Source organism: Rutidosis leptorrhynchoides, unplaced genomic scaffold (assembly GCF_046630445.1).
Source record: "Rutidosis leptorrhynchoides isolate AG116_Rl617_1_P2 unplaced genomic scaffold, CSIRO_AGI_Rlap_v1 contig592, whole genome shotgun sequence".
Classification (NCBI taxonomy): domain Eukaryota; kingdom Viridiplantae; phylum Streptophyta; class Magnoliopsida; order Asterales; family Asteraceae; genus Rutidosis; species Rutidosis leptorrhynchoides.
The window spans coordinates 8,772-33,564 of NW_027266813.1; the positions used below are offsets into that span (position 1 = coordinate 8,772).

The 24,793-nt window shown below is 35.8% G+C and overlaps 4 protein-coding genes across 4 annotated transcripts; 2 read left to right on the plus strand and 2 right to left on the minus strand.

The window, feature by feature from the left end:
• Positions 1 to 5,929: 5,929 nt before the first annotated feature.
• Positions 5,930 to 7,508, plus strand: LOC139884716 (uncharacterized). The gene is made up of 4 exons (XM_071868707.1): positions 5,930 to 6,327; positions 6,494 to 6,719; positions 6,846 to 7,322; positions 7,407 to 7,508. Exons 1-4 carry the CDS (start codon positions 5,930 to 5,932, stop codon positions 7,506 to 7,508), a joined length of 1,203 nt encoding a protein of 400 aa, XP_071724808.1.
• A 2,356-nt stretch (positions 7,509 to 9,864) lies between these two features.
• LOC139884717 (protein MAIN-LIKE 2-like) lies at positions 9,865 to 10,380 on the minus strand. The gene has a single exon (XM_071868708.1). It carries the CDS (start codon positions 10,378 to 10,380, stop codon positions 9,865 to 9,867), a length of 516 nt encoding a protein of 171 aa, XP_071724809.1.
• A 9,964-nt stretch (positions 10,381 to 20,344) lies between these two features.
• On the plus strand, positions 20,345 to 23,334 carry LOC139884718 (GDSL esterase/lipase At1g29670-like). Its single transcript, XM_071868709.1, has 4 exons — positions 20,345 to 20,731; positions 21,375 to 21,611; positions 22,342 to 22,588; positions 23,102 to 23,334. Exons 1-4 carry the CDS (start codon positions 20,345 to 20,347, stop codon positions 23,332 to 23,334), a joined length of 1,104 nt encoding a protein of 367 aa, XP_071724810.1.
• Positions 23,335 to 24,105: 771 nt separating this feature from the next.
• On the minus strand, positions 24,106 to 24,396 carry LOC139884719 (uncharacterized). Its single transcript, XM_071868710.1, has one exon. It carries the CDS (start codon positions 24,394 to 24,396, stop codon positions 24,106 to 24,108), a length of 291 nt encoding a protein of 96 aa, XP_071724811.1.
• Between the last annotated feature and the right edge of the window lie 397 nt (positions 24,397 to 24,793).

A 24,793-nucleotide genomic window follows, 5' to 3' on the forward strand; every position in this document is an offset into this window, starting at 1 on the left:
GTGAGATTTGCATACAGTGCGTTGTACTTTTTGAAGACCCTAATGAATTATTTATTCTAGGAAAGTTAGAGATTTAAAATAAGCATTAATACTAATGAGTACTGTTTCAGTGAAATTACAAGTATAGATCAGTCAATTACCGGCTAAACTAAGATTCAAGCAATGGAACACAAAACATTTAAAGAATAAATAAAAAAATCAATTCAACACAAAGCTTGGCATCATTGATCTATCAAAAAGGAGGATATAAATGATTTCACGTTAAATTGATTCCATATATATGCTAATTTTAAAATTATATTTCAGAAATTAATTATTTATTTTTACTTTTTAAAAAAAACCATTTGTTAATGTGTTTCTCAATAAGAAGATGTGCAGTAATATTATATTGATTTTAGGAATATTGCACGTAATATATAGTTACATGTGATTTTAAATGACATAAATTTCCATTCAAAAAATCTAAAGGTTAAAAATATAATTTTATTCTAATATGGATACTCTTATCTGTATATATTTCCATAAAAAGGAAAAAAAAAATATATTTTAATAATAAAAAATAATTGTTATATATTTAATAAGTAAGAAAAAATTAATGAATTTGTTTCATAATGAGATGTATAATTCAGACGCTTCAATTAAACATAATTACACATCGACCATACATAGGCTAAACTGCATAATTGACATCAATTTATCAAACCATACAATTACCAAACATATTCTTAGGGTTGCAATATGAGTGGACAAAATTGTAATTTTGTTTATTTCTGAATCAATTCTGATTAACCCTAATTGGATCATACAATACCTACATACATATTCATAACAAGAGTTTGCACCGCCGTTATTTCACATCTTCAATTTAACGAGACTTCTTGAGTTCGATTAAATTTTAATTGCAAAAGTATCGTTAATGAATCATATGATGGAGAAGAGACATTTATTTTATTTTTAAGCTATCTCGAATCGGATTAACAATTTATCATGATAAGTATAATTTTTTCTTTCAATATTCCTTTTTTTTTTATGATTATCAAAATGAGTTAATTACAAAAATATCGTTTCGTTTTGAAATGTAGACATAAAATATGATGGTTTTGTGGGCGTGAACAAGAATACAGAGATCGGGTTCTAGGAACCCGATCTCCCTGTCATTAAGGTGGTAATCCACTTAATTAACAATTTTTTTATAATGGAAATAGCATGATCGGGTTCTCAGAACCCGATCTTGCTTATTTTATGTATTTTTTATTCATGTTCGCGTTCCAAGCTCCCGATCTTGCTTTTTTTTTTAATCATGTTCGCGTTCCAAACTCCCGACTTTATTAATCATGTTCAATGCCGGCTGGAAAGTGACCGGCACGTCATCGGCACGACTACAGTTCAAAAAATCTGAAATTTCCGAAACCTTCTTTTAGTCGTTTTACTTCGTTTTCATCGTAGAAATACTATATACAACCTATAAAACATGTTGTTAAAAGGAATTGGGTTAATTGGAACGTTTTAGAAATTTTGACCGAAACTTTGAATCAAAAATTAAGAAAAACGAAAGCGAGTTAGTGAAATTAAATGGTACCATCGTGTTCGTTATGAAGAAAGGAATCTTTTGGTACCGGAACCAAGTCCGGAGGTGGCCGGAATCTCCAGAACGGAGACGGGGCAGAGGAGTGAGAAAGTTGTCGAGGAGAGAGAAAGCTTCCGCGAGGAAGACGACTCAGCCGCGTGAAATTAAATTTTTTTTTTAATGGAAATAGCATGATCGGTCTTGCTTATTTTTTTTAATCATGTTCGCGTTCCAAGCTCCCGACGTTGTTAATCACACAATTGACAAGTTCGTGTTCTGAGAACACGATACCATATTTCACCTCCACGCTTTCGTTTCAACCCCTACGACTGTAGCCGACTCTTTAAGTGGTCAAAATGCGATGTCTTGTTGTTTATGGATATATATGGGTGGTACATGAACGAACACGAGCAAATACGAACCGAACAAAAATGAATTGAACAATAAATTGTTTATTGTTCATTTATTTTCCACATTTAACTTTATTTTTTTGTCTATTTTCGTTCATGTTCCTATTAACTAATATTTTGAGCCAATCAAATTATGTTATAAACTTCTTAATTAAAAGTACGATCTAAAATGAACTATCATGTTCGTTTATATTCATTTTCATTCATAAAAAAATGAACAAAATAATTTATTCGTTCGTATATGATCGTATTTAAAAATAAACCGCACGTGAACGGACATTTACGAGCAAACATAATCGATCAAATGAACAACACATATTGTTGCCCCCGTTTATAGGCTCAAGCATGTGTCAGGTCATAGTTTAGGGTCCAAAACGTAATGATCCCTTTTGGTTATAGATTGTGTTTGTCTACTCTCTCAAACATTATTAAATTAAAGCATTATTAATTTAAAGTATTTTTATTTTAATGTTTAAAAGTTACTAAACCACCCACTTCGATCCACTGATCTGAAGCCTCACATCATGATTTTTAGAGATGGAAAAATAGGTCCGGACTTATGCGCCGACTCAAATAACACATTAATTTAATGGCTTCAGCTTTTAAAATTGTAATCTATTCAAATTTGTGTCAATCTAATAGATCTATTTTAATTTGTAGATTTTAAAATTTTCTGATCCATCCTTCAAGATCCACAGCTACTACCAATCCAATAATCTACAGTTTGACCTATGAATTTGACCCGTTAGACCCAAAATAATTAAAGGAGAAAACTACTAATGAGTAAGTACTAGTTCATTCTTAGTACTCATCTTTAGTCTTTAATTAAATGTTTACTAGATAATTGACACTTTAAAATTGTTTTACTACTAAACCTAATTGTTGTCTCACTTAAAGTGACTCTTATTCTTTCAACGACTCACAACTCTAAATCATATCTCGAGTTTTGATTAATTATAGAGTAACCTGCGTAATGGTTCCTAATAAGTTAATACTAGCTAGAGTTCTTTCGTCAGAAAAACCAATGATGTTCTTGTGGTGGTCGGTGATTGGAATAGAGGAGTTCACACCCTTTATTTGAGTGTCTGCGACTTAAACATTAAACATGGTCTATAATGCTCGCTTTGATCGGTGATCGGCTGGATCTCGTTGATGGCCAGAAGAACTAGGGTTTCTAGCCCTAGCTATAATTGGCGTTTGTATAGGGTTTTTGTCCGAATGAATAGTGTAAAATTAAATGTCTTGTCCTAGGTAGTAAATTTATACTATTAAGGGTCAATATCAATTAATTGGAAGCTTAACCCTAATGAGTAAGTACTAGTTCATCCTTAGTTGACTTTAATTTGGACTTTAAAGTCCTTAAAAATTCATAGAGGTATTTTTGACAAATTAATACTATATTATTGAATGCATATAAAAACATCTTTCTAAAATAATATTGTACCAAGTGATAACATGACTGGATATTTACCATCCAAATAACTTTTTTGATATTTACCATCCAAATAACTTTGAACATGAAAATTTGAGAATCGAGAAAAAATTGGAGACCGGTTGTCTCAAAAAGTTGAGACGTGCAATGAATGTGATCTGCAGGGAGCTGATTAAATTACAATGGGATCTGATAATTGAAATGAAATTGGCTCAGAGACATTTTGTGATCCATCCTTCAAGATCCACAGCTACTACTGACCCAATACATTAAAATTCAACATCTTGTGCGAGAAAAAGTCAAAGAACAGACTCTGAAGCCTAACTTATTGGAACTCATAGGCTTCTTTATTTCTATGACAATGAAACGCGTGATCAATTATTTCATAAAATTTACATTTCCCTTTACTTTTGGTAACCTTAAACGAAGATATTATTGTGTATTTTTACGTGACATATACCAATTCGAAAATAAGAAGATGAGTTTTGGAACACATCTCTAACATTCCTATTTTTTTTAAGACTACGTTACAAGTAGGAGGCAATGTTTTTCACGGTTGTCTTAAAGAGATGAATTCCTAATGATTTGAAACCAATGCCGTAAAACTCGTAAATCCTAACACGGCGCGAACAATAGATCTAGGAACGTGGAACGGTAGGTTCAATTAGAGTTCGTAGGCCATGTAAGAATAAAATATAAAATATTGAAAGAAATGAATTTAAGGATTTAAATGAAACTAATAGATTTTGATGTGAGGAATAAAAAAACAAAATTACGTTGGGGACACAATTGGTCATGATTATGAGTTCAAGGGCTAAAGTGAATGGTCAAATAAAGTTTAAAGTCATAATCAGATCACTAAAAGACCTTTTTGAAAGCCTGACCTAGGAACGGATCAACTCTAGTTGTAACAATCCTACAATCCGACACTACTTCATTTCATATATCTATGTCGTGCTCAACCTGAGAATTGGCATGGCAATCCACTCTAGATAGGTAGCTTCGTTCGATCTTTACAATACGGAACCTGATCTGGACAACAAGCGATATAAAATTTATGATTTTGATGTTTAAGGTCACCAGGAATTAATTTGCCATACCACAGTAGACAATACTTTTCGCTTTCACTAACTAATTGGGAAAATCTCAAACTTGACTGGATCGATAAGGATCTACGGGTGCGTTACAAAAGTGGTGTTCAACCCTAGCACGTGAACACAAACAAATGTTCACGGGTTTCTCAATGCCGAATCATTAAGCGTGTGTTAATTGTAATTAAAACCATTTGGTGTTTCCATTACCGGATGAATTTAAGGGAAAAAAAAACAAATTATCCGGTATTGTCAATACCGAATAAAAACTGAGGATGTAACAGTTGTAATAATTAAATGTGTCATGAGTTTAACGCCAAAATATAAAAAGTAAAAATAAAATCATCCGATATTGAAAATACCAGATGAAAACTGAGCATGTCAGTCAATGCTGCTTCTCATGTTTCATCCGGTGTACTCAACTCCGAAAGATTCTTTATGTATTAAAAGTGGGCAGTGGAGAGGTAAAAGGTGATCAACACGGTTTTGATGGACTAGTCCATCCGTAAATGCCAACACTGGATGAAAGTTCCAAATAAACCACCTTCTCCGTTCGAAAGAAATTCATTCATCTTCTTCTTCAAATAATTTTCTCTCTCAAAATACATCATAATACATTCCGATAATTTTTCTTCTTGAAGCAAGTTTAATTTTTAGTTACTATGGATTTTAATGGTCATATCATGTTGAATTTGTTCCGAAATAGCTCTTTACAGTTTGTGAATGGCAGGCTCGAGTGCTTTAGCAATTGCGACTCAACGTTTGTCCTTGATCGTATAAAGAGTTACGATGAATTTTCGCATAAAATGTGCTCTTATGCCGGAATTTGTAGGGAAGAGGTGCAACTCCCATTTGTATACAGAAATGTGATTGGTGAAAGACAATATATCCTCATCCATGATGACGCCACACTAGCATGGGTGTATAGAACTCAGACGATGAGTCATGAGCTGTTCATCCGTTACGTTCCAAATCATAATCCCGGACAATCATCAGCTTACCGTCCCGAAGGACAGACCAGTAATCCTCACGGGCAATGGGAAGAGTCAAATGACGAGGAAGGTAATGACGAGGAAGCTTTGTCGGGCCTGCCGTTAAATGATTCCGAGGAAGAATATGAGGAATACGTCCCTTCTTCAGACGAGGATAACAACGATTCCCGCGAGACACATGTACAAGTAGTTTATCATGTGTATAGCAACATGGATGGATCGGATGAGGTAGCAACCGCCGAATTCCTGATGCACCAACAATGTGGAATGGTGACCCAAATACCATAACGCTCGAAACACATTTTAAACACAAGGAGCAAGTTAAGACTGCGGTAAAGATGTGGTCATTAAGTCGGGGAGCAGAATTTTGCACGGCGGAGACTAGACCGAGAACTTGGTCTGCAGTATGCGAAAAATGAGATGTATGCAATTGGAAGATGCGAGCTTCAAAAAGTAAAGAGACTAATACGTTTCAAGTGGTTGTCTGGTGTGACAGACATAATTGTGGCGGATCCAACACCGGACGTGATGACAATAATGTTTCTCAAGATCTTGTTGCCCACGTCATACTCGAAAAGATCTTTATTAAACCAAATTACGAACTTAAGCTAATTCAAGCCGGCGTTGAAGAAAAATACGGTTGTCATATTGGCAGGAAAAAAGCTTGGGATGGCAAGAGAGTGGCTTTGAACATGGTCTACGGAACTCCGGAGACAAATTTCCGCGAATTGCCTCGCTACATGCAAGCACTTATAGCCTCTAATGTTGGGACAGTGGTCCAATGGAAGCTCAGGAAGGTGGATGGAATTCATCATAGGACGCCAAAGATTTTCAGGTTTGACTAATGAAAACCATAATACTTACACTCTCTAATATTAATTCCACATAATATAATACTTAATTATATTTATTCAGGCACGTATTTTAGGCATTTGGAACCGCAAGACTCATATTTCAGCATTGTTATCCAGTAGTTATTGTTGATGCAACACATCTAAAAGGGACGTACAAGGAGAAGGCGATTGTTGCGATGGTCAAGACAGCAAACAAGATCTTCCGATGGCATATGCCATTATTGACGAGGAGACTGAGCACAGTTGGAGTTCGTTCTTTAAGTACCTAAAGAGGTACGTCCTAGGAGTTACGGTCACATGTATCATCTCCGATCGTCATCAGCGCATCCTGGTTGCTATCAAAAAGCTTGACATGAAATGGCCTGGCTGGGGAGTTCACATGTAATGCTTAAATCATCTTAACCGTTTTTTCAGTTCTATACTAATTATTTATTTAATTAATTTATTATTGAATATCCACAGGTATTGCTTACAGCACGTTCGTGCTAATCTGTTGTAGAGGGTCCCTAAAGTTAAAGAATTAAAATCTGCTAGTTGGGCCTTGGGTGTAGAGATGCAACAGCGAAAATATGACGAGGCATGGGAAGTTATTGCGGAGATGAGTTCGGCCACACATAATTATCTGCGAGGCATTGCTCTAGAAAAGTGGACACTATACAACGACGGATTCCACCGATGGGGCATCGCCACATCCAATGACGCTGAGAGTTACAACAACATTTTGAGAAGTGACCGTTTCCTTCCGATCAGGGCGTTTGTCCAGGCCACGCACTGGAAAGCTAACCTGATTTTCGAAGATGAGCAGAATAAAGTTCATAGATGTGCCACTCCGCTTGCACCGAAACAGATGAAAGTCTTCGACACGAACATAATACGTTCTAGAAAACACAAGATCTCGAGACATAACAATCGTCGAGCTATTTACTTTGTTACAACTCACATTTCGATGCCCGAAAGCGGCAGTCACACCCATACTGTACGCTTCCTTGATCGCTCATGCACTTGTTGAAAATGGGAGACATATCGAATACCATGCTCGCATGCAATGAAAATCTGTCAGAGACTGAACGTCGATCCATTGACGCTCGTTCATGATTTATACAAAAGAGAGGGTTGGTACAGACAGTTTAGTGGTGCTTTCGTGCCGGTACTGGATCAGTGACCTGAATTGTTGTGGGAGCTTTTACCGGACGACCCTCGTATGGTTTACCACTCCAGTCCAGTCGGACCAGAACTCTCAGACGATATGGAGCAATGGATTTCGCGAACATGAGACGACGTCAGCCTCCAACGTGCGGAAGATGTGGCGCGAGAGATCATAACATCAGGAAATGTCCAATCAGTCGCCCGCCTGCGGACAGACTTCCGAAAAATATGTTGTACAACCCGTGAGGCCTTGAAGGTATTCCGCCATCGGATGATGATGAGTAGTCGTAGTTTTTTTTTTACTAAATTCAATTTGTTGTATTATGTCGAACTATTGTATAATTTAATAATCAATAAATTGGACGTTATGTTTTAAATATTATGCTACAATGATTTAAAGTGTAGGAAACATAATTCGAACTGATATAATGAAATTAAACAACGTAAATCTCAACATCTGCTGAAATAAGGATAACAACATACGGAATCATACATATTAAAGTCGAGAGATAAAATGAGAAATGATAAAATTCTAGCCCAACAATAAACGTTGTTCGAAATCATCAGAAATAAAATTTTTAAGTACAGAAATGTAAAATGCTCAATGATGTTGATGTCCACGGCGGTCATCGCAACTCCCAAGCTTCCTCAGAGCCTGTCCTAAATTAGTCCGTAGTGACCGACGAAAGAGATTTGGAAGCAGTCCTCCCCAAGCTGGAGGCGACGGTACCAGATCACGGCCCTGAGGTGAATGTGCTCGTGGCGGTAAGGCTGGTGGAGTGGATGACCCATGCTGCCTGACTGCTGCGACCGGTGTGGATGGATCGCCCATCAATGTGTCTGTGTTAGTCCCTAAATTGATCCCCGTCCTATCATCGCTGAACTGGAACTGAGACTGATGAGGAAACCGATGCTGGCTAGACCAAGACGCAAACTGAGCAAATCCCATGCTAGGTCCTGCAATCTGCCCAGAACCAATATCGTAGGACATTTGCTGAGATCCTGCGCTATGCCCTGAGGCCTGATCATATATAGTACCGGTAGACAAAATGTGCTGATAACTCACCGGGGTGGCAAAGAGCTCGTCGACAAAATCCATGGAAAAATCGCCGGAAGTTGTCTCATGTGTGGACTAAGCACATGGTACCCCCGCCGACCGACTGTGAACCGGATCCGTATATCGAATCTTGAAATCGGTAGTCCAACTGACGAGAGGCATCTGGAGCAAGATGAGGGGAGTGGGCTGCTTCTGATTCATCAGCTACGTCATCTTGCCGTCTGCCGCTCCGTGAACCGCGGCTACCACCCTGCCCGCGTCGTACCAGTCGATGTGGCATAGAGAATCCTGGGTCGGATCAACATGTGTGTAAATCTCACTCGCTCCTACGATGTTGTCACGAGGCGAGATACCAGTGATATCAAAAATGGCAGTGAGCATATCCAAATTTCTCCCGTACTACTCCGCAAATACCCCAGTGGATGGATTCGTAGCGTATTGATCTCTCAACCCGCGATTGTAATCCCACATTTCACTCAACATAGGCATCTGCAAATCAATACAACATATATGATAGGAATTAATTAATGAAACTATACATAAAGCAATAAAGGAATACAAATGAATAGAAACGTACCACAGACTGCATGGCCTCAGCGGTGCCACGGTAACCCGTCGTAGCTAATCGACGACGAGGTCCTGGATATAGTGTACGGTATTTTTACCGTACCAACCGAAATAATCGTCCACCACATCTGGGGCATTGCTTCTTTGACTACGAATGACGGTCTGAGCACGACCGTTCCAACTGGCAACATAATTTGCCAGCTTCACGCTCCAATCAGTCTTTTTGCCCGACCGTCTGATATCGTACAGAGTATTGTGAACTCTCTTACCTAATGGGTTTACAGGGATCGTCTGCACAAAATCAAACTGCCGCATTACCCTTTCGAGGTAGTGTAGCTCGACAAAATTGAAGAAGCTGAGGTAAGTCTTGGACGCCCATATATCACGCCCCTGACGGCATCCCTCTAGCAACATGTGCATGATCGGGGTGTAAGGGTCCCAGATGAACTGAAATATAATACATCAAATGCAGTTACGATTAAATTACGATTAATTTTCAACACATGAAAAAAAAGATTAAAATTAAGAAAGACCATAAACGGGAACAAACCTCGCCTTCACCTAACACCGCCAGTTGATCTCTGCAAGCCATGAGATTTTTGCTAGTTACGTTCATGTGGCTCGGAGGTCCCACCCACCTGAATTCGGAAAAACGTGACGATAAATTGTATGTCATAATCCACGAATCAAAAACATTTACAAGAGATAGAGTGAAAAATGATTAACTCGACATGAACTCACTTCGAAGCTAACAGACGATGAGGAGCACGTGGTCCATGGCCTCGGCCAAATATCGGTGTGATCTTGGGAATCCTCTCTCAAAATCTCCCTTTTCACCGCTCGCAGCTTCAGTCAGTCTGCGATACAGATGGGCAAGCACAACACTTCCCCAACTCAGTGTACTACAACGATAGTCTTCATCCAAAAGCCACAATAAATACATATCAACTTTGTTCTGACTCCGATCACAAAACAAGAAACCACAGAAGATGTAGGCAATAAGACAACACGCTCTTTGCAACGCCTGCAAGTCTATGGTTATTGCCTCATATGGAAATGTCTCTATATGTTCCTTGATGCTAGAGAGCTCTACTCTCACCCCATCATGCCTCGCGTCAAAACCCAAGTAATGCTGGCAAAATACGGAAGCATCGCTGGGTTTGGTATCCCAAGTCATAATTGGATGACCATCTATCCGAAGGCCCAATAGGATCTCCACATCTTGTAGTGTGACAGTGGACTCTCCCACAGAAAAATGAAACATATTAGTTTCAGGCCTCCATCGTTCCACAAGTGCCGTCAGGATATGATGATCATACTCAATCGAACCAATACTACACACCAATCCGAAGCCGAGCTTCTCTATTTCCGCGCAAACTCGGGGTGGACAAAAATTCTCATCATGGATATGTTTCTAGAAAAATGTGTCCCCCCTTCGGACTCTCATCGCTTCACTGTGGCTAGGGGCAGAGCTAAAATTGTAAGCCGATCTATGTTTCTTCTGCATCCACAAGACATCATTCTGAATCAGGGATGAATCGATCCCTGAGTAAGCTAAGTCGATCTCCGTCCCTGACCACTACCGGACGTTGATGTCTCCATAACCTGAACGTAAAGAAATATTATTTATGAATCAACTAAAACACAATAATTTATGAAAAATTCAGATGTAGTCCATGCAATTCAATCCTCAAATTATTAAGAAATTCACAAACAAATCCTCATACTTCTAATATTTAGAATTCGAACCTTACAAAATCGAGATCTTTTACAATTAAATTCTCAATCTTTTAAATAATTGCAATTCAATACCTGACTTATCAATTTCATACAAATCAGTCCTCATAATTTTAAAAATCAAAAAGTACTCCTCGTACTTTCATTAATTACAATTCAGTCCCCAATATTTTTGAGTTATTTACAATGAAGACCCGTACTTATATAAATTAATACTTTGGTCCTTACATTACTACAAAGATCAATTTGGCACTTACAGTTTAAAAAATTAACAATTATGTCCTTATACTAACAAATATGCAAAAATAACCGCACAAACCACCCAAACAGTCAATCGAAAGACCTCAAGAGCTTCAAGTATAGAAAAAATACCTTATTTGTCGTGGGAAGTGGTGAACAGAGGATTGTTGACGGAATTTTGTAGCTAATCGCCGGAATTTGCTTTGAGATCGCCGAAATTTCCCTTTTATGTGAGAGAGAAGAAGAAGAAGAAGGGGTGGAGAAGAGGATTTGGTCGTCGGTTTCGATTTCGTCGTGGGTTTCGATTTGGTGGTCGTTTACTAGCTTTGTGGAGAAGAAGAAGAGTAGAAGAAGAAGAGAAAAAGAAAAGCTTTCTCATTTTTTTATGTTACAAAAGCTCCCGGTATTGCGAATACCGTATAAAAGCCTGTCGATCCATCCGGCATTGGCATTGCCGTATGGATTTCGTGCGTTTCACACATGTCGAAGCCCCATAATTGTGCCATGATTTCCTTATCATTAAGGATTGCGATAACCTTTTTTTTTAATTTAAATCCATCCGGTATTAGCAATACCGGGAGCTTTAAATACTATCATTCATGATTTCCTTATCATGTAAGATTGCGATAGGTTTTTTTAAAAATTTGTCCGATGTTATCAATACCGGGAGCTTTTGTGCTTAAACTTAGTTAATCGTCATTAAAATAAACCATCCGGCATTGTCATCGCCGTAAACTCCTTTTATGTTCACCTCAGCCAATTTCTCTCCTATTTTGTTAACCTTTTAGGGTTTGACACTCTTTTTGTAATTAATCGTCTAGACAAGTGCATCAAATTGCACATGTTTGTAACACTCTTGAAGTTGGCTAGACCTGAATTAACCGACCAGTTCAATTTTAAAGGCCAAAATATGCAAAACACGTTACAAATAGGTAATTAAAAGTATATTCCTCAAATTAAGTAGGGATTGCATACTATATAAATTAAGATTATAGGGTTTCATGCAGCCCTAAACATTCTCTGATCACTCTCAATCTTTCTAGTCTCTAATCACAATAGACACCAAAAATCCCTATTCTCTTCAAGAGTGATAGATCATATTCCAATGATATGCTCTGATCATACATATCGAGCGCAAACCTTACAACTGGTCACGTGCATGTACGTAGACCGTAGAGGTTTAAATTGTCGCCAAATATCTCCTAGTCTCTGTTCCAAAAAAATTCCGATCCACTTGCATATTCTCCACACTAGTCCGTTTCTTACCACGACTTTAGTTCAGTTTTATTAATCAAGTTATGGTCTCTTCATGTCGAAAGTGAAGTTCGTTGACTAAGAAACTAAACGGCAAAGCAGAGACAAAAACGTTAATTAGACACCATTCCAATTTAGATAAAGTCCGGCCGTTGACATTGTTTTGTTCTTTTTGGTTTGATCAATATTACGTACGTCACCAGTGACGTGCAGTTTTGCATTCTCAATCTCTCCCATGAGAATTCTGTTCATTTTTATCTCAGATTTCCAGGGATTTTCCGGCCATCCTTTCACGTCAGCCCGGCAGATTCTGACGGTTAATTGACCAAGTATTTTTATTACTTTTTGAAGATTTTTCTTCAATATTGTACATAATCAGGTAATTACTTATTTGGATTTTATTAAATATTAAATATTTTCTTCAGTACGTTTTGACTAAAAAGTTTTGTTCGCTGAGAATGAGATACTTCCCTGAGAAATTGTACAGTTTCATTTTTTTCCCTGCGAAAGAAGAACATTTAATTTTCTTTTTCTTTTCTTTTTTTGAAGTTAGACGATATTTTTCTTTGTATATGAAATAAGATAATAAGATTGTATTTTATTTATCTTATAAAGGAGTAAATTTTATTGATAATTTAATTAATGTGATCAAATCGAATCGTGTCAGCTGTCCATAATCTCCTGATTAAAATTTAGTCCATCAAATTATGGCGCTCGAAAGCTAAAATCGATAGGTATTACTTTTTTTTATAAGGAGTCGATAGGTTGTGATTGATAGGTATTACTGGTTAGCGTCGTTCACGTTCGACTATCGTAGATTTTTATGGTACCTCAACCGATAGGAAATTCAAAAGTTCTAGATACATACACTAGTATAAAATCTCGATACGCCCACGGCCTGATAAGCGTGGCACAATGTCCAAAAACCGTGACGTAAAGAATAGGCCACGGTTTTTTGACTTTTGGCCACGGTTTTGAACCGTGAAATTTGCTTTTGTGGCGGAAAGAATACGCCACGATTTTTATGCCTTTTTCGCCACGGTTACAATAAACCTTGGTGTATAAAAATCCATCCAGGTAACTCCCTACCCCCTTTTATGTCACGGTTTTTGTGTTCGTGGCCTTAGAATGTTACGGTTTTGTAACCATGGCCCAAGATACATCACGGTTTTGCTGAAATATTTACCACGGGTTTAAAACCGTGACAATTTTGTATAACTCGAGCCACAGAATTGTGGTCCTGATTCCGAAGCCACCTTCATTTCACATTTTTCCGTAGATCGATTCTATCAAAAATAAATTCATAACTATTAAATCCAAAACACAATTTAATAGGAATAATAAAAACATAAATAAAAATAAATAATTTATATATCATTAATTAATTCCTTAATGTAAATTGATCACAAAAAGATTAATCATAAAATGTTAATCACATGGAGTACAAGCTAGTAAACCTTATCATGTACAAAAGGTTAATCCGTACATTCTCAGCTCACAAATTAAGATCAACTTCCAACCCTTGTACTTGCAAAAACAAACAATTAGATATGTGATTTCCAAGTAGAAGCTAGCCAGTAAAACTTATCACAAAATCGAAATCCAATATCATGTATAATGCAAATCATGTAAAACAATTAATCCAGCAGGTTGTGCCTTTAATCTGACTAGATAGGAATTCAACGATAATATTTCTACAAGCTATGCTATATGATTTCGGACTGTATATAGAGTAATCATATTTCAAAATACTCACCGAATGAGAATTGGATCTTCTCTCTTGATCATCTTGAATATTGCATGCAGCTTGAGAATTACTCGTACCAGATCCATTCCCTCCCTTCCTCCACACGTGCCAAACTACATAGTTGTTCTACAGAGCATATATATATACACATATTATATACATGTATATATATTAAGCAGAATTCACATTATAATTAATATATATATCCATGCATCACCATACATACCGGGTTGGGGATGTTAAAGTTTGCTGTGTACTCGTGAATGATCCATGAGGATTCAGTCTCCGACGATTTCGGTTTAGATTTGGATACACATTTGGTCTTGATAGCAATTCTAGCAGGATGGTAAGACAATATCTTCCTTGTAAATTTCACACCTTCTCGAGTTGAGAAATTTTTAACGGAACCAGTGACTTTCCAATAACCTTCAAGGGTAGTCCTTTTAAAACTATCACGTTTTATATCTTTTTGCAGCTGACAAAAGAAGAACCAATTGTTCTCCAACCATGTTTCAAGCGAAAGACGTGAATATGTATACATATTTCAGAAGAAAATTATTAATAATACAAAACTAATCCAAAAAGAATTACCAAATATATATAGGAAAAAATTAAGTCAGTAACCAGGTAAATCTCATAGTTCAAGCTTGTTACAATCATCAATGGTTACGATTGTTTTGTTGAGCTCATCCAAATGGTTCCCGATGACTCTGTTTTTTAGGTAGTAACCTATCAACTCGTCATTATTCGGAACGAATCTTATGCCAAATTTGCGCTCCATATTAATTAACTACTCCTGAGTGTCGAGGTATAATAGGCAGAGGAAGTAATAAGAGCCTAACACATAGAGAAGAGCATACCATGAGCAAATTAAATATTCTACACATATATATAGTTGAAAAAAATACTATATATACCAAAATGCATAAATCATTGTGTGCAAATTTTCATCGCTAGCTTTAAAGGAAAAATGGTCATTCATAGGAACATTTCGATCTAACAATTAAAAGTCGATGCTTTTCATCAAATCACAAAATCAAGTTCTTCTATACGTTTTAACTTAAAGGCGAACTCACAAATTTTTTCAAGTTGTGAGTGAAACAATGCCCGCTACTCCAAACAAAGAAAAGAAAATATTGAAATATATATATATATGCAAAGCTTCAAAAATTGATTACAACTGAAGATTACATTCAAAATCAACAAAATACCGAAATCTTAGTATGAACCCTAATATAAGCTAAGCAAAATCCAAAATTAGTTCTAAGACAAACTCAAAAAACCCTAAAGTTACGGAGACCTGTCAATAATAGCTTACAATGGTTATCTTTTTAGAACTTCAACTGAGATTGTCAAGATTCGAACCCTAATGTACAGCTTGGCGATCGATTGTCGAGCGTCGATCGGCATGTCGAGTTTTGAAAGTCGAGTACTTGACGATTGTTGAGTTTTGGAGAGAGGGAGTGACCAACTTCAGTGAGGGTTTGTCCAGCTTCTCTGAGAAGTGATTATTTTTTTAATAATAAATATTGAAAACGATATGTTGATTGGCATGCGTGTCACATTTTAACTTAGCAAAAAAAATTGAAAATACCCGCCACCAAACGACGAGGTTTTAATAACACCAAAATTTTTTATTATTATACGCCACGGTTTTATGTCGTCTTACTTATCCACAGTTTCTGAATCGTGGCTAATATACGTTGCTCAACAAAAATCGATCCAATTTCTATCTCGAAGCCAACCTACATTAGATGATCCTTCACATGCATAGACAATTCCATTTCAATTCAAATAATAAAATATCATTAAAGGGCAGATATCCAGAACACAAATTCGAAATTCAGAACATAATTTCAATTCTTTTCATTATATTAAAAGACAATTGGGATCTTCCTTCAATATATCAATATTATTGATGGTTACATAAGATTAAAAATTTTATTTGGGGTAATAGGGAAAGAGTTGATGACTATTGATGGCTACAAAAATTACATGCAAAGTTCATCATTATATTTCTTCATTGTTAATTCGATAATTTTGGGATCTTCTCCTTCATTATATTTCTTCATCGTTTCTTCGACAATTCTAGGAAGAACCCAATTCATTAGAAACTTCTGATACATCTTCATCAGACCAAGCTCGTTTCTTTGGTGGAGAACCAAAGTTTCAGTCTTCATTCTCTCAGAATCTGGGTTGCTTCCTTAAGACTCTATGTTGCTTCCTATTCATTCCTACCATTCATCCTTTTATTTTAAAGGATACTGAAAAATCACATGTGGGCATCAAGAAGTGTACTTATAGCTAACTGCATCTTATCTAAGACCTCCTGTTGATCCCATTCATCTTTTTGTTGGAAGACGGAGTAGTTGAGCTCATTGGTTCTTAACAAGAAAAGGATCAACGTGTATTATTGACCCCTTCTTGTTGTTGAGAACCTGAACGCTGGCGTACAAGAAGACCTATAAACTGCATGGGGCAGTTACAATTGAGTGCAATATTGGGGTACATTTGGCCAGCGGTAAAGAAGAAACTGATGACGTAGTGACCAAACTTTCTCGATTAGGCCAATTACGCGAAGGAAGATATTGAGATGAGTGGTAAAAAACACAGGGATCGGAATTGAGTATTGGCGTACATTTGGAAACATCGCACAGTTTACTGACTCGAAATGTGAAGTACCATAAACTGGGATGATGTCTCCAAATGCACGCCATTACTTCGCTCGACCTCTGCATCCTTTACCACCCATCGCCATAAATTCTCTTAGCATAATTGACCTACTCGATCTGTTATTACCACGTCACCGTTGCTTTCGCATGGCTGCAATGACAGAAAAATGATAGAAAATTAGTGTCAAGATATGTGAATTGGAGATAAAACCCAATTAAAACATTATAATGAAACAAAGAAAGCAGTATTAATCACTAACCAAATATGGTACAATACAGTTAGCTTCAGCTGTAAATACAATCCCAAAACTAGGATGGCTAGCCTTAAACGATCTAACAGCTTCACGTACTGATCTTGACCTTAGCGAGTGCATGTCTGAGATGATAGAAAAATAGGAAGGTCAGTACCAAGAAATGTGAATTGGAGATTAAACTCAATTAAAACAGTATAATGAAACAAAAATAACCTCAAGGGCTTCAAAAAAAAAAAAAATTGAAATTCAGAATGTTGATACTTACTTAAAGTCACACAGAGTCAGATACCCACCATCTTTACACTTAAAGCACCAATCCATCATCCCTGAACTCTATGAATATTTGGGATAACAAGCAAGGAGTAGCTGCCTCTCTTGGAAAAGTGGATAGAGGGCTCTTGTATCTTACCCCAATTCATCTTCACACGGTGGCTATCTAGGATAACTAGGAATGCGTTATTGACTATTGATCCAACCTTTGGATCAATTTTTTGATCAACTCTATGTCCATTCCTTTAACTACTTTACCCTACCCTAATGCCTCTACACTCAAATGGAATGGAGGTAGCGACCGGTGCCCCCATAAAAAAAAAAAAAAGCTAATTTTCTTGTTGGACATACTCGAAGACGGCCTACTGACCTACTCACATAACCTTAATGAGGAAGACCATGTACTCCTTTGAGGTCATTCCAATCCATATCAGTCTAAATCTGTAAACCCTCGACCTGGAAAGAAGTCGAACTTGAAAGGCCTGATCAACAGCAAGTCCTAATCGTTGGATCACTCTACGTCTGAGCACCTGAAAAGATAAACGAATAAAAATATTAAATAAATATCTATGGTATATATACATAACAGATCATATAGTTATAACAAAAGATGTTAAGAAAATACCAATGATGCTTGTTCTATAACATGTTTGTGGGTCACATCAACACCGAAGAAGAGATCCTTCATAGCCTCTATCGAAAACCTAAAGGTATTATCGTCGAGATCTCTCGTAATAGAATTCAGTTCAAAATCATTCCAGGTACGCATGATCCATTCGCCAGGGCTTTGCAGACGACATAAACGGATATGATAGTGTCCTCGACTTGGCAAACTGAGGAGAATACGGTTTGCTTCACTGCATGGAATTTCAGTCAACCAAACCCTTGGCAATAATTGAAAAGAGATAATACAAAAAATAAGTAAAAGTTTCTATATAAATTATATAAATATAACAACTGAAATGGTGATGAAATTATATTCATCTTACCACTGCTTCTTTGTTGTTTTCTTGGTCATGTGAAATAGTCATCTCAAAGAGGTACACCATTTTGTGGCTTGAAAACAGAATAAAAATCAACAGATCAAAAAGATATAGCAACTACAACTACCAACTACGAACATATATATATGATTCATGAATAACAGACCATGAGCACACGAATTAACACATTATCGATAACAAAACAGAGCTGATTGAGAGCAAATGCAGAAGAAATATACCAACAACAGTTAATATTATAGTAAGTTATTCGATCCGAATCAAACAACATGAGAGAGTAAATCAAAGTACTTCCGAAAATGTCAATTATTACACTAACGGAAAAAGATATTTTTCCATTCATTAAATAAAAACTACATGCAAAGTTCTATTTACTCATCAAAATCACGCAAAAGAATAAAGTGTCATCAATCATTCATCCACAATACTAAAAATAGAAAAAAATATGAAATTAACAGACAAATTTAGATCCAAATCGTACCTTTGAACGAAAAGCAAATCTTCGAGGAAGAAAACCGTCAATTCTTGTAAGTGAATTTTGTGAGAGGTGGAGAGAATTTGAGACGATTAGGGTTTCAGAAGTGAGAAGAGAGAATTGTGGTCAAGATGTTTTAACGGTGATTTTCGCGTGTTTTCAAGACGATAAGGGGAATCTGAAAAGTTAATTAATTATGTTCATCCCTATTGCCACGGTTTTCAAATTGTAGAGACAAAAAAAAACTCTGCACGTCTACAAAACCGTGGTGTAGTTGTCCTTTTACACCACGCATTTTTTTCGTTGTCAAAAAACCGTGGCATAAAGTATCTTACGCCACGGTTTTAAATTCGTGCACGAAAAACTTTACCACGATTATGAAACCGTGACTACAGATAACCTTATGCCACACTTTTTTGACCGTGAATACCATTAGCGTGGCGCTAGCCCAATTTTTTTCTAATGATACATCCGAACTAATTAGTTTGGATACATACCATGTACTGCTAACAATAAAGTCTAGAAATTCAAATGCCAACAAAAACGACATAAATAAACATTCACTGACGTCTCTTTTTATTGCTGTTGGACCAAATTTGAGTTTCCATTTGGGGATGCTAATTAAGAGTTTGGCTCATCATAAATCACTTTTGGTGGAACTTCGGATTTCCATATCAGCCCTTAATGCCAATGCTTATCACCTACTTCCCTTCAAATATAAAGCTAATATATTTGACATAATTCTTTTTTTATAAGATTTTCTTTAACTGCCCCTCAAAAGAAAGATATTCTTAGCTTAACTTTTTCCTAATTGTTTCCGGTGGGAAAATTCCGTTGCTATACCCAATTCTATTTGTGTATTCCAGATTGTGCTTATCTAAATAGAGAACTCTTAAAACTATTTCTTTTCCCTTACAATAGGCAAAACCTAGTACTTGATATAACTAACTTTTGCTGTTTTGAAGTATCAGAATACCTCTTAAACTTATTTCATAAATTAAACAAAAAATAAAATAAATAATATCCCCAAACATATAGCAAGGTGTTCTATAGCGCCTGTTTTGGGCAATTCATGTTATTTGTATCCTCTAATTAAACTTGCATCGACCGTTAAAATTTAAAATTATCGAAATGGCCAATATTTTCTGCAAAACATTTATGTGAATAATTATAAAGAAGAAATTGTAAAATACTATTCCTTCCGTATCAAAATAGATGATATTTTTAATTTTTAAATTTATTCATCAACTTATATATATAGTCAATTTATAATATATGGATACATTAATCGATGAATAAATTTAAAAATAAAAATATTATGTATTTTAAACCGAAATTGTATTTTGTTTCTTCGCGAAATTAAATGAATAATGCAATTTGGACAGCTGGTTTGAATAGCTAGATAACATTTAATAATGTTTGGTTGGTGGGTGTCCAAAATCACTGCGAAGAACTGTGGTTCCTCAAGTATATAAATAAATGAATTGCTTACGATACATAATATCCATGCATTGATAAATACAATCTCACAAAGCAACTTCAAAAACAATTTTCACCACACCAGAATTCTAATTCAAAATGAAAAATATCCTTCTCCTTCTATGTCTCCTAAGTTTATGTCACACGAATTTTGCGGAAAATAACATTCCTGATGGAGGAGGGATGATGAGAAAGATAAAAGGAATGTTTGTGTTTGGAAGTTCTCTGGTTGACAATGGTAATAACAACTTCCTTGCCAATCTGGCGAAAGCCGATTACTTGCCGTATGGTGTAGACTTTCCGTTGGGTCCGTCGGGAAGATTTACTAACGGAAAGAATGTGCCTGACCTTCTCGGAAAACTGCTCAACCTTCCTGATTACCTTCCTGTCTTTGCTAACCCTTCTACCAAGGGAAATGTAATTCTTAACGGCGTTAATTATGCTTCTGGTGGTTCCGGCATACTTGACGACACTGGCTCACTTGCGGTAATTCTTCTTTACATTCTTCATAGACAAGCTACGTAATTATTTTATATTACTCTTGTTGACTTACTATAAATTATAATGTATATATCTTGGACTTATTTTGAAGTATATTTATATAAATAAAAATATTCTCCTGGATTTTATACATAAAATTTTTTTAGCTATGATTTAGGCTTCAGACAAAAATAGAAAGGAAGACCAAATAAAAAACAGAGGTTTTTTTTTTGTTTCAAATTTTATTCCTTTCGATATTCGAATATTAAATATGTGACCTTTATAAGAAGGAATTAATGTCTTTAACATTGATTATCATGGGACTATTCCCCGATAAAACACAAGTTAATTACATAGCTATCATGCGGTCTCAAAATGTTGAATTGATCATGAATCAAAATTGTGCTTAGCTTTTTTAATTATGACTATAATTTAGAACCGACAATGGGACCATTATGACCTGACCACTTCAAATATGCAATAATTTCATTCGCGGGTTCCTCTCGATACGACCAATAAAAGACAAAAAAGTCGAACATATAGCTACCTGTAGAATTATAAAAGGAATCTTCGCCGCCATTCGAGAAGTAATTAAGGATTAATATATATAATTAATTAATTAATCATTATAAATTGTGTGCTCATGCAGGGTGACGTGTATAGTTTGAGCGAACAATTAAGGAATTTCGAAGAGGTGACATTGCCAGACTTGGAAGCACAAGTGAACCTTAGCAGTGAGGAATTGTTACAAAAATACTTATTCGTAATTGGAAGTGGAGGAAACGATTACACTCTCAACTACTTCCTGAACAGACAACAAAATGTAAATGTCACTCTTGAAGATTTCACAGCCAATCTCACTATATCTCTCTCCTCTCAAATTAAGGTATATATACGTACACCTAGCTAGAGTACATCTGTACATACACATTCAATTTAATGTTTGGTTATATATACGTATGTACACATCCATATCACAGTATATATGATATACTATAGCTTTATTTACCATTTAATATGCCTTGACTAAATTTACTAGAACTAGTTCTAGCTTGCATTTAATTGGTCCAACTTCCCAACTTAAATGCTCAAATGTGGTTTAAAACTTTCGTCATATTATATCGCATTTACTCTCATAAATTAATTACCGAGCATCACTTTCTAAAAATGTGTTCTATAGCTTTCTATATTGTTCAGCTAACCATAATTATAAGGTCAAATATCCAACAGGTTATTAAATTTTGTTGTATGGGATGGAAGTAATGTTGAGTACTGTATTTTATATGTCTCTATAACATCTCCCCACTTCCATGTAAGTCGCCCTTCGATGGATCTTGGGATAGTTGAGAATGAAATGAAAGGATAATTAACTTGTTAAACAAAAGTGGCTCTGTGTGCATTTAGTATAGTCGTCTTTAAAAAAACCCTAGCTATGTAAAATATCGTATTTTGTTATGTAAGCTTTCTTGAATTATATCGTATGATAACTAAATTAACGTGTCCATGTGTGGTTAGTTAATATGTCATATGATAATCTTAATACGTATAGTTGAAGTCTCAATAAATTTAACATTAATTTTTATTGACATATGTAATGTCACTTTTGTGTAATACAGAAGTTATACAGTTTAGGGGCAAGGAAGTTTGTGTTGATGTCATTGAATCCGCTAGGATGCAGTCCATCGGTGTTAACTGGACCGCAACGATCATGCGTACCGGAGCTGAACACGGCAGCTGAGCTATTCAATTCCTACTTGAAATCACTCGTCGATAATTTGAGGCCACAAATGCCAGGAGCCAAGCTTGTTTTCGTCAACCAATATAAAATTATCATGGATATCATCAAGCACCCTCTCTCTAAAGGTAAACTAAACTATATAACACATTCAATACTACTTTACCAAATCCATATCTAACTTATAAATATGGCATTGAATGCTAGGTAGATATTGATTTCATTATATATGTATATCCCATGTCAATTATTTAGGGTACGCCCGCTCCTATATATCACATTATCAAACAGTCGTACGAGCATTTATTCTTCTTCAACCACTCAACATCAAGAAAACTTGATATTATGCCTATGATAGACGTGACGTTTAGATTATTTCGGTTGGTTTTCGCATTAAATTTTCGAGTCAAAATTCCACAAAAAAAAAAAAAAAAAAAAAAAACAAAACCCTAAATTTCACCAATAGAAATCAGACGACCAATTCCAATTTATTCAAACTATTCTTGTTTTTTATATACTCTTTCAGTCTCAAAATACATGATATTTTTTCTATAGAAATATATATGAAAAACATCATGTATTTTGAGACGGAGGTTTTAAGATTTATTTGCCCGACTTAAATGATTTTTTTTTACGTGCAGGATTTAACGATACGAGTAACGCTTGTTGCAAGGTGAAGTCGAGGGAAGAAGGAGGGACGGGAGTTCTATGTGAAAGGAGAGGGAGTGTTTGTGCAGACAGAAGAAGACATGTCTTTTTTGATGGCTTGCACCCTACGGAAGCTGTCAATGTTTTCATTGCAAGGAAAGCTTTTGCTTCTATTCTCATGTCTGAAGTTTACCCTTACAATGTCTATCAACTAACCAAGCTTTAGCTTATAATAATTATCAGTGTAATATTGTACTTTAATTACTAATTACATTTTGAGAAAGCATGAAGAAAATATTGTTTTACTTTTTGTGACTGTTAATTGCTTGGCTTATCAAGTTATCCTGCTTGGATATTTTGTTGCTAGGTCACTTTCATGTCCTATATAGCATTTGAAATTTCACAAAACCGACATTAATTAGTTTTCTTTTTTTAAGCTTCATATGTAGTGCGTGTACAATTGTACATACATGTGAGTTGTGACACATAAACCGATTTCTGAATTTTGTTAAAATACATGGACCAAATTCAAAAATTTCATTAGAAAAAGGGCTAATCTTGAAATTTCGTTAAAATAGATAAAGACCCTTTTCAGGTTTTCATAAGAAAATGCCTAGTTTACTTCTACAACAAAGGGCAAGTCACTACACAGTCCACACTTTTGACGAAGGACCGACTTCATATTTCTGTTAAAATTCAAAGATCGTTTTCAAGATTGTTAAAAGGAAAAAAGGACCAATTTCCACTTTTTGTAAAATTTCAGGGACTCAAACTATATCATCCTAAAAATAAATGAACAAAAGGATAAACAAGAAAGAGAGACATTCGGCAAAGCATTTCATTCATCTCCCAATGGTTCAAAGTCTCCAATTAGGGAAGTTATTGAATTGCATCTACAAAGATAACATTACACTAAAATAAGATTTTCATCCCAATAGCTCTAATAATATTGAACTATCCCAAAGAGCAAAGGCACAATACACTCTCATTTCAGTCTTTAACGCTCCATCGCATTGTTGTCGAAATTCCAGTCCCTCACAAGATCCCTCCTAACGGCATGGCTCCTGACTAGACGTGGTGGGCCCACAATTCCATTACTGGTTTGAAAATCCGGTTGTGGGGTCACTTTTGACGATGCTACTATTGAAGAGCTAAGGGTCACCCTCCTTGCAAGGCAATTGCCAATGGTGGAACATCTTCCCTCGTTGTCTGAACTTGATACCGAATAACTCCTAAAAGAATGAGACGGACTTTCAACGCTATGGCAAACCAGACAGGCTAAACTCATGGTTGAATTTTTGGCAAACTTTGGAAATCACAAGCTATTTTTTCCTGAAAAAAATTGAAAATATCAGTATAGATAATCACAAAGTGCTATGCATCACACCAATGAAATCATTAATATAATGTCCTCATCTATTTCATGTTTCACAACATTTACCAAAATGCAAGACATGTTGCTCAATATGAGACCATAATATGGGAAAAGTTTTGAGCAGATAGATCTATGTAATCTTATTACCCAACAATCACTGTAAGTCTATTATTGTCCATACCAAATACATATACAAAGGATTAAGAACAGCAAAACCATTAAAACGAGCAAAAAAAACACATTTGTGATAATTAGGGAGACGAACTGCATACCAAAATATCTCCAAATTGAATGCAAGCACACAAATAAT

Bases quoted from the DNA above. Each gene is read 5' to 3' on its own strand.
- LOC139884717 (XM_071868708.1), bottom strand. From the start codon at position 10,380: ATGTTTCATTTTTCTGTGGGAGAGTCCACTGTCACACTACAAGATGTG.
- LOC139884716 (XM_071868707.1), top strand. From the start codon at position 5,930: ATGCGAGCTTCAAAAAGTAAAGAGACTAATACGTTTCAAGTGGTTGTC. The intron at 6,328-6,493 runs GTTTGACTAATG...CACATCTAAAAG, and splicing joins AGGACGCCAAAGATTTTCAG to GGACGTACAAGGAGAAGGCG. The intron at 6,720-6,845 runs GTTCACATGTAA...AATCTGTTGTAG, and splicing joins TGAAATGGCCTGGCTGGGGA to AGGGTCCCTAAAGTTAAAGA.
- LOC139884719 (XM_071868710.1), bottom strand. From the start codon at position 24,396: ATGAGTTTAGCCTGTCTGGTTTGCCATAGCGTTGAAAGTCCGTCTCAT.
- LOC139884718 (XM_071868709.1), top strand. From the start codon at position 20,345: ATGAAAAATATCCTTCTCCTTCTATGTCTCCTAAGTTTATGTCACACG. The intron at 20,732-21,374 runs GTAATTCTTCTT...GTGCTCATGCAG, and splicing joins ACGACACTGGCTCACTTGCG to GGTGACGTGTATAGTTTGAG. The intron at 22,589-23,101 runs GTAAACTAAACT...TTTTACGTGCAG, and splicing joins CAAGCACCCTCTCTCTAAAG to GATTTAACGATACGAGTAAC.